The 10,486-nt window shown below is 38.6% G+C and overlaps 1 protein-coding gene across 1 annotated transcript; it reads left to right on the top strand.

Moving 5' to 3' along the window:
- The first annotated feature begins 1,017 nt into the window (after window positions 1-1,017).
- Window positions 1,018-1,824, top strand: LOC148125464 (uncharacterized). Its single transcript, XM_087936724.1, has one exon. The coding sequence runs from the start codon at window positions 1,018-1,020 to the stop codon at window positions 1,822-1,824; it is 807 nt and encodes a 268-aa protein (XP_087792850.1).
- The last annotated feature ends 8,662 nt before the right edge of the window (window positions 1,825-10,486 follow it).

The raw sequence follows: 10,486 nt of genomic DNA, 5'->3' as shown, positions 1-10,486 counted from the left end.
ACATTTGTCACCATAAGACCTGAAAATATTGACAAAAGTAGTAGCAGTGCAAGTGTTTATAATAATTTTCTAGAAGCGATATTCTCAAGGTTCAACTGCTTTTGAAGCATATAGGTCTTATCGCTATTCAATCTGCCAAAGAACTGCAGGGGAAGGAAGGATCGAAAGAATGCAGACACTCCAGAGATGGACCAGGAGAGCAAAGATCCCACCAAAGCCACTGATGAAGGTGTCTGACAGAGAAGTGAACTGTTCTCAAAACAAATGGATGATTCATAACTGGACAGTGTGACCAACACTGTGGGGAGAAAGAGAAACTATTGTTTAACTATATAATCATTGCACGGGAAAAACAGAGTTTTTATTCTTCAGTGCTGAAATAGTATATTCAATAAAGTTTTGCTTTTGGAATGTACAAGTTCCTGAGATGGTCTAAGTTTATTGGGTTTACTTGACAGACTTTTGACAGATATACAAAAATTGCAGGACTAGAAATATAAGCAACTACTTGTTAAACAATTGCAATTACAATAAGTTATCTCCATTAATTGATTCACATCTGCATACATGAATCATTGTTTTTCTCTCACACAATTCACTGTCATATGGAGAAGCATATACATATAACTTGGAATGTCTTGCCCTTTACAGAAAAATCAGGAGAAAGAGAAGAAAGAAAAAGTTCAGTTAAGAGGAATAGGAGAAAAGATCATTCTTAAAGAGTTTTGAAAATCAAGAGTTCTGACTCTATTTTTTTTAAAGAACTGGATACAGAGTATAAACAAAAAGCCACGCTCCTGGTAAATGGCTTTTTATCACAACAATGCACTATACAGAGACAAGACAAGACAGTCTGTTTTCTCCTTCTTTATTTATACCGGCATTATTGCCATTAACTGTGACAATATACCAGGAAAATAACCTTCCAATTAGCAATTCAAAAACATACATTGAAATATACAGTGATAATGCTGTACAGACAATTACCCAACCAAATAATTCTTTGATACGGTTAATATGAGTAACAGGAGATGTGGGAGACAAGGGAGAGGGCAGGCATGGGGAACACGACCTCGGTGTTTAGTATCGATCTCATGTCCTGCCCTATTGCACTCACCTCATTTTCCTGCTCAGCAGATTTGTGGTGACCCTGGTCTTAGACTGCTGCTTTTAAATGTGAGATTAGCTTGCAATAAGGTTAACCTTATTGCTGATTTGATCCTTGAAGAGAAGGCTGATCTGGCTTGTATAACTGAAACTTGGCTGAGCCCAGAAGGAGGTGTTCCTCGTGCAGAAATGTGCCCAGTAGGTTATCGAGCATGGTCCCAGTCTAGACCTCAGGGCCAGGGAGGAGGTGTGGCTGTTGTCATCAGAGAATCTCTAGCAGCCACCAAAGGCACTGTTCCACAAGTGCCCAGCTGTGAGACCCTTTTTCTTAGATTGGGCTCAAGGGATCAGGTGGGATTGCTGCTTCTATACCAGCCTCCCTCCTGTGTGGCAGCTACCCTACCTGGGATCCTGGATCTCACCACAGGACTGGCGGTGGAATTCCCCAGGCTTATAGTTCTGGGGGATTTCAACCTGCCTTCTCTGGGGTCGGGGTCGGAGGTAGCCCTAGATTTTATAGAAACCATGACTTCCATGGGCCTGACCCAGAGTATCCAGAGCCCAACTAGTAATAGTGCTCACACACCCAATTTGGTGTTTTTGTCAGAGCAGTGTCTATGTGACCTGGAATTGGTAGACCTCTCCTTGGCCCCTTTGTCATGGTCAGATCATAGTCTGGTGGCAACGAGTTTCTCAAAATCTGCATCCCCCCATTAGATTGGTCCGTCCCCATTGACTAAGGACCCAGATAAGTTCCAGAAGGAGCTGGGGGTTATAACTACAGATCTATTATGCAGTCCAGCTGAGCACTTAGTCACTGTTTGGAATAGGAAGGTGACTGAGGCTCTGGATTGCACCCTTGCGACCTCTCCTCACCTGTAGCCCCGTAGTATACAGAGGAACTGAGAGGGATGAAACTCATGAGGAGACGTCTAGAGCACCGCTGGTGGAAGACAGGAGATGAACTTGATCAAACACAGGTAAGAGCTGCTACTAAGGCCTACCTTGTGGCGATTCGTGAGGCAAAGTGTAAATACTTCTCCATACTAATTGCATCTGCAGATAATCGCCCAGTGACCCTCTTTAAGGTGAGCCATCTCCTCTTAGGATAGTTGTTGTTAGTTTTAGTTGATAGTTTTAACATCTTATACTGTACACTGTTTCTTTAACCTTCTCTTTTCAATAATACTTAAGAAATTTAATTGCCAGAGTACAATCAAGTTTAAAGTAGATGTTTTGTAATAAAAGAGGTCACTTGATTTGTAGACTTGAATACACTATATATTTACTTGCATGTAAATTTCATACTATTTGATGGAGTTTGTTCACTAATAATTAACCTAAATTTGTTACACAAAAATGATCCTTTTTCAACCATTGAAAACTTTTTCTGACTGAAATCTATTTTGTTCATGAAAACTTGAAGCTGAAAATTTGAAAATTGTCTTTAAAATAGCAGCAATCATTAGTTACCTGCCAACCCTTCAAAGTAGTCTACACAGGAAACCAAAATCATGAGTATTAATACTACTTGCATTGTAAGATACAGTGTAAGTTGCCCTTGACTTATGACCATAATTGACACCAAAATTTCTGTTGCTAAGCAAAATGGATGTCATGAATTTTGCCTCTTTTTACAACCTTCTTTGCCACAATAGTTAGGTGAATCATTGCAACTGTTAAGTTAGTAACCCGATTGTTAATTGAATCTGGCTTCCCCATTGATCTGGCTTGTCAGAAGGGTGCCAAAGGGGATCACATGACCCCAGGACACTGCAAAAGTCATAATTACAGGGCAGCATCTGAATTTTGATCATGCAACCATGTGGATGTTGCAACAGTCATACATGTGAACAACTATTTTAAGTCACTTTTTTCAGTGCTGTTCTAACTTCAAATGGTCACTATATGAATGGTTGTAAGTTGAGAATTATCTGTGTACTGTAGAAGCTCTATCTGTCAGCCTTCAAGATCCCTTCTATATCTCTTCTATATCTTTTCTACTGCTATGCATCTTTCTCACTACTCTGCATCATCTTTCGGCTGTCATTAGTAACGGGGGGGGGGAGGGGAGGGTTGGAAGGGAAGAGAGCTGGAGGTGTTACATTCCTGCGTTGTAAATGAGAAGGAGGAGGGGGGAGTATAGAATTCTTTTTCTTAAGTTTCTATTTCCTTGCTCAACTGTCTTTCTACTGCGCAAATGCTAAATTTTATCAAAATATGTCAAGGTCAACGGACAGAAGCCTCATCACCACCTGCAGATGCCCACATGATCGCATCCAGAACTTTTTATTGGAGGAAGTTCTTGGACTTTGGGGGGGTGGGATCAATTTTACCCCTTTGTATATGTGATCTGCACGCCTAAATTCTTAGATTCAGAATCCTACCTGTTGCTTCCACTTTGAATAAAAGAAAAAACTTTGCTCTAATCTATGGAGTCTGAGTATTTCTTTCTTGGATTTTGAACGGAGAACAGACTGACACTATCTATGATAGATAGATAGATGATAGGTAGGTAGATAGATAGATAGATAGATAGATAGATAGATAGATAGATGAGAGAGAGAAAGAGAGTGATAATAGGTAGGTAAAAAAGAAGATAGATGATAGATAGACAGACAGACAGACAGACAGACAGACGGACAGACTTGTTGTGAATACCATGAATGACTTTCTATTTTCTCATATCTGGCTTAATGTTTGATCTCACTTTCTTTATTTTTTTAAATCTATCTTCTAGATATATAAAAATCTAGAACAACATTCTATTGTTCTAGTTTTTCATGCCCAAGTGTCAACTCTGAAGCAAACCTGGCTGAGGTCATCTTTGAAGCTTCAGGGTTGCCACAAGGAAGAAGGGACAGGGAAGACTACAAACCCCCAGTCATCTATTTCCCATTTGTAGTCAAAAGAAAGAGTTTTCCTGTGGGAACAAAGGACATTCCAACAGGTGGCTGGGGAGAAGATGAGTGGACCAAGCAACCGGCTATCACCTCTGCTGAAGAATGTGATTGATGACTTGGGGGAAAGGGAAACATTCACTTTTTAATCTGGTGAAAACTGTGGGAACTTTTAGATCCGGTTTTCCCCAGTTGTGCTAATATGATGTATCCAATAAATTGTTCCTTGAGGAATCTATCTGCCTCGGAGTTCTGTTTTCTATGGATGCATTACTTGAAACACTGACACCAAGCTGAAAAAAAATGCATGTTCATATGGAACTGAGATTATTTTAAACTCTAATATATTTTATTTGTCAGCCAGAACCTAACATATCAAATTCTTCTAACTCACACCATTTTCCAACTGTAGTATGCAGCAATGTACAATCCATTCTTTCAGAATTTACAGCAAGGTTGCTCCAGTACTTTGACTTACTGTTGATACAGTGAGGTTCTGAACTTAGGACCCGAGTGGCAGTCCCCTTTTCTTTGAATGTTTTATTGCTTAATTGCAAAATAGAAGGCTTTTCGTGATTTTTTTTTCCTGACTGAATCAGCAGCTCTCTGTTTCTCACTTGATTTATTATGGGTTCAAAAATGAGGATCAAAAGTCTTATCCTTCTTCTAAGAAAGAAAACACTTGAGCTGGCAGAAAAATCAATCACCTTTTAGTCCAGACCCAAAGAAAAAGAAAATACATTCAGAGCTCTTTACCGTTTATTTTTTTTGTTATAGAATTATAGAATATAAGTGTTAAAGATGTCTTCTACATGTCTTCTAGTCCTTCCAGTTTAGTATAAGAAGCTACTACCCTAGAATCCCTGACAGATGGTCATATAGGCTACATCTAAATGCTTCCAAGGCCTATTGTTCTTATCATTATGATTTTTTTTTCTCTATGGCCCACCAAATATTGTTTCCTTATGATTTTAACTTGTTTTCTCTCTGAAGATATTCCTCTTTGAAATCTTTTCTGTTCTAAATTAAACATATCCAATAAATTTCTAACCATTCTTCTTAAGTCTAACTTTCCAGTTTTTTTTTAATCATCCTGGTGGATTTTCTATAGACATATTCAGGTGTGGGCTGCTGGGGGGTTCGTGGGATTTGTGAGAACCCCAGCTAAGAATCTGCACAGTTTGGAGAACCTCCAAATCCCACTCCTGGCTGGCCTCACCCACACTACCCCTCCCCTCCCCTCCTAGGAGTTGCACGCGGCCTGTTTTGGATACAGGTAAGTGCAGGGCGTGAGGGGAGGTTCAGGGAGGGTGAAAAACGGGCCTCCCAGAAGTCTGGGGAGGCCAAAAATGGGCCTGTTTCCAGATTCCAGAGAGTCTCTGGAGCCCAGGGAGGATATTTTTGCCCTCCTGGAGGCTCGAGGAAAGCCTCCAGAGCCAAGGGAGACCAAAAATGCCTTCCCCATGGTACAGGAGGCCATAAGTCATGGCAGTCGTTAAGCAAATTAACACTTGACCTCACTTGATCTTACAACAGATTTTTGGAAGTCGTTAAATGAACCCTATAGTCATTATGTGAACATTGAAGTTTTTACACAAATGAGACATTATCGAGTGAATCCCTAAAAATAAATTACCAGTTTCTAGCAAATAACATAGCAAATTATGGTCACATGACAGTGGAACTTCAAATGGCCACAGGGTGGTTGCCAAGGGCCCAAAATCCAATCACATGACCATTGACACTTCAAAACATCACTGCAAATAGCTCTGGGGATGTCTGCAGTAACTCTGAATGGTCACTAAAGGTTGTAAGTTGAAAACTATGTGTATGCAGCAAAATCCACATCAGTTTTAGTTTATATCAGTGAAATGTTATAGCACTCTCAATTTAAATCATCTCAAAGATTCATACTAAATGATGTATAACAGTCTTTTCACATTTGTATTCTAGGATCAAGATGTATTTAAATTATGTTTTGCTATATAAATGGATATGGTAATTTGGGAAATCTGCCATGCCTAATATATGACCTCTCATTATCATTTCCCCTTTGACTAATTCTGATGCATACAAAAGAATAAAGTATAGTCAAGGAATATAACCAGATATAGAAAAACAATAAGTTACTATACACTTTGAGATAGATCTTTCAAATGGATAGTATAACAAATAGTAAAGGGATTTGTTTTTAAAGGATAATAATAATCAAGAATGTGTAAATGCTCAAGTTGATATGGTTATTAGACAAGAATATTTTGAGTTCTTTATTTACAACCATAACATTGCTCAAATGCATACTGCTCCTACATGCAAACTAAATTCTCATCAGAAGAAGCCTGAAAATGCTCAACACTAATCAGGTAAACAATAAGTGGTGAAACCTTTTAATTCTGTTGGTTAAAATTCTGGCAAAAAGACAAGTACATGAACTACACAGTAATTATCAGCAGCTTTTGTGCCAGGAGAAAGTGAATGGGATATATGGAGAAAGGGAGGAGAAAAGAGAGAAAGAGAGAGGGAAAGAGAGAGAAAGAGAGAGAAAAAAAAGAGAGAGAGAGAGAAGGAAGTGACAAGAAAGGAAAGAAAGAGAAAAGAGAGAGAAAGAAAAAAGGAAAGAAAGAAAAAAGGAAAGAAAGAGAAAGGAAGAAAAGGAATAGAAAAAGAAAGGGGGAGATGGAAGGAAGGGACAGAAAGAGAAAGAAAGAAAAAGAGGGAGGAGAAAGTGAATGAGATATATGAATGGATAGATAGATACATGGGTGGATAGATAGATACATGGAAGGAGGGGAGACTTCCGGTGGCAGGACACGGAGAACGGAGGTGAAGAAGACTGTTGCAGGCTTCGAACACCTTTTCTGGCGTCAGGAGCGATCCCCCAGGGATACACGAACCCCGGAGAGGTTCGTGTCAACGTGGAGAACCTCAAGCTGCAGAGGGGGGAAGGCAACCCCCCGACAGTGAAGAGGGAAGCTCCCGAGCCCGGCGCAAAAGAGTAAGCTGTCATTTTATGGCGGCTTCAAATCCGGTCTGCCACTTGAGTGAATAAGCAAAGCAGTGACAGCCTGCGAGGTCGAGTAACAGGAACAGAGAAACGGTTTATATCTTGGATTCTTTGAAGACTGAAGGGAGCAGAATGACAGAAGAATGACAGCATAAATTCTTCTCTCCTGGTTGTGATTAGCACCTCTCAGAAGTCGGGCAGAGAGCGGCCAGAAAAGCAGTTGGGAAAATGAAAGGATTATAATGGAGAGCGGAAAAGCACAAAAGGAAAGCACAGTTTTACCCTGTGAAAGGGAAGCTCTGGGAAAAGAGGGAGATTGCTAAAACCAGGAGATCGGAGGTTCGGAATTGGCGAGGGGCTTTATCTGACTTTTGGACCTTTCTTTTTGACTTTATTTGAGAAGAGGGAGGCGACGGAGGTGAAAGAACACTGACATTGATTGAGTCTTATGAATCCTCAGATCTGAGCACAACATGACTATTACATCTATTTAATATTGTGGAGAAGACAAACTGAGCATTATATTGGACTTTGGAAGATCTGTATGTTGATTTAAAAGTTGGAAAGCAAAGAAAGAAGAAGCAGCAAGAGGAAGAAGGCAGAGGCGAACAGAAGGCTGGGAAAGACGGTTTTGGGACTGCAGATTAGTCAGCACATTACACCATTTGCTGATTGGAAGGCTGAAAAGAATCCTCTAGCTGGAAGATGGACTTTTAGTTCACCCAACTTGCTTTCTTTATTACGTGGTACTACTTAATTTTACTAATTTGGCACTATTTTCTCTTTAAGATGACTTCCTTGCTGTTTGTTCGCTGATTTTCTGAAGCTGTGGTAATCTCTTTCCTACCCTTTCTCTTATTGTTTTGCCCCCTGCCTCCCTATTGTATCTCCTAAATACTTTACATAATTCTACTTATTTGTGGGGGGGAAAGAGGGGGATATACTATTATTATAGAGTTAAGAGATTACTGTTGTAAGTATTAATAGTAAAGAGGGATAAACTTTGTTGATATAAACTATTTATAAACTATTTAGACTACTTAAGACATTTAAGATTAATGCCTTAAAGTGTTAATTGATGTACTATTGCTGACCAATTTTCTTATTACATAGACTAGAATACTGTTGCAGATATCTATTTATGATATACGGGAAAAGACTGTGGAGTGAGATATTAAATTGAAATACGTGAATAGACTTTCAAATACAGGACCCAAATACTGAATGGTGATTTGGGATAATATATCTAAAATTGTGCATCAACAAAAACAAATACTTAGAGAGATGACATCCACAACAACTATGGCCTTAAAAACAGGAAGGAAGGCTACCCCGACCCTATCGACTACGTTGACATCCACCCCACCAACAACTCAAAAAACTATTGAGGAGTCTTTAACAGGGGAAAAGTAGCCTAATGTCCCCAACATTAATATACAAACTTCCATATTATCCTTGCAGGAAGCTATATCTAAAATGCAAGAAATGATGATTAAAAATCACAATGAAACTAGAGCAGATATAAGCGAATTGAAAGATGAGATGGGGAAACTGAAGGCTGAAATGAAAGCGGATATATCGAAGGTGGAGGGTAAGATAGGGTCTCTACAGCAGGCCATGGAGAAAAACGAAGTGAAAATAAAAGATATAGAGAGTAGAACAACACGCATGGAGACTAACTTTGAAAGGATGGATGAGGAATTTAAAGATGTACTTAGAGAAACGGAAGACTCTCTGGTCCACCTCGAGATGGACAAAGCAATGGCGTATTTAAGGTTCCAGAATGTGTCGGAAGCAAAAAATGAAGAATTGGAACATTTGATGGCAGAAATATTGGCTGAATGGTTAGGAAAGGAAAAAGATGATCTAATTAAAGAGTTTGATGAGGTATATAGGGTTAGCACAAGCTACGCCAGGCGTAACAACTGTCCAAGAGAAATTCATATCCGCTTCTCTAGGAGATGTCTGAGGGATTTAATTTTGAAAATATCTAGGGAGGAAACAATATCATATAAAGGCAGAGAAATTAGGATTTTAAAACAAATTCCAAAGAAAGTGAGGATGATAAGACAAGATTATAAATTTTTAGCTAATGATTTAAATAAAAAAGGAATCCAATTTAAATGGTTAATCCCGGAAGGGATGTTAATTACGTGGAAAGAGAGGAAAATCAAAATAGAATCGATAGAACAGGCCCAAGATTTTTATCAACAGCTCACGGATACGAATGGTCAATCCACTAAAGAAGATCCTAAAAGGAGACCACAGGAGGACCGATATCATCACAGAACCCAAAAGGAACGACTTTCTCCAATTTCAGGAAGTGATAAACCACAACCTGGGAGAGAAGAGCAAATCCCACAACAACAACAACAAGAGAACCGAATCATTACTAGGCAAAAATCTAAGCAGACGTAGATAAATGGTGGAGGGGAAGAAGTTGCTCTCCATCAATATAAATGGATTAAATTCATTATCAAAAAGAAAAAGGATATTTTCAAAACTTATTCAACATAACGCAGATATAATATGTCTTCAAGAAACACACATTTCGAAAAATGACGAGAGACATCTAATTTGTCCAAAATTAGGGAAACTTTTTACGGCACCGGCCGATAAACACAAGAAAAAAGGAATTGCAATTTACGTAAAACAAGATGTAAAGGCAGAATTAACCTGGTCGGATCCCGAAGGAAGAACTCTGGTTATACAAGTTTGGATAAACCACATCACATTTTTACTTGTAGCAATCTATGCCCCAAATGAAGACCAGGGGAAATTTTTTAAACACCTTCACCAAAAAATAGTAGGCTTTGAAAAAAGAAACATTTGCTTGATTGGCGATTTTAACTCCATTGCAGACTACCAAAAAGACCATAGTAATATGGGAAAAAACAAGAAGGGGAAAAGGGAACTTTCTGCAGCATGTAAGGAAATGTTGAAAGAGTTAAATTTAAAAGATTTATGGAGGGAACGGAATCTTGAAAGAAAACAATTTACATACTATTCTAATCCACATAAGACTTGGACTAGAATAGATATGGCTTGGATGGATATGGATTTGGCTAATGAAATAAAAGAAATTAAAATCCTACCGAATGAATGGGCTGATCATAACCCAATACAGCTAATTTGGAGAGATAGGAGAGGAATAAAAAAAAGATGGACACTAAACAACCAAATTGTAAATGAAGAAGAGTATATTAATAAGTTGAAAGAGGAGCTAAACTATTTCCTAAAAGATAATAATAATGAAACAACTTCAAAACAGAACATTTGGGATACTATGAAAGCAATTATAAGAGGCACAACAATTTCCTATAATGCTATGAGAAACAAGAGAATTTATGCCCGACAAAACGTATTACAACAACAAATCAAAGACTTAGAAATACAATTACAAAAAACCCCTAAGATCCAAGGACTACAAAACCAGTTAATATTAGCCAAACATAAGCTGAATTTAATTGAACAA

This window comes from Pseudonaja textilis, chromosome 6, assembly GCF_049901715.1.
Source record: "Pseudonaja textilis isolate UNSWEBS1 chromosome 6, rPseTex1.2, whole genome shotgun sequence".
NCBI classification, from domain to species: Eukaryota; Metazoa; Chordata; class Lepidosauria; order Squamata; family Elapidae; genus Pseudonaja; species Pseudonaja textilis.
The sequence above is the reverse complement of the archived record's forward strand: the minus strand, read 5'-3'. Positions and strand labels throughout refer to the sequence as shown.

Bases quoted from the DNA above. Each gene is read 5' to 3' on its own strand.
- LOC148125464 (XM_087936724.1), top strand. From the start codon at position 1,018: ATGAGTAACAGGAGATGTGGGAGACAAGGGAGAGGGCAGGCATGGGGA.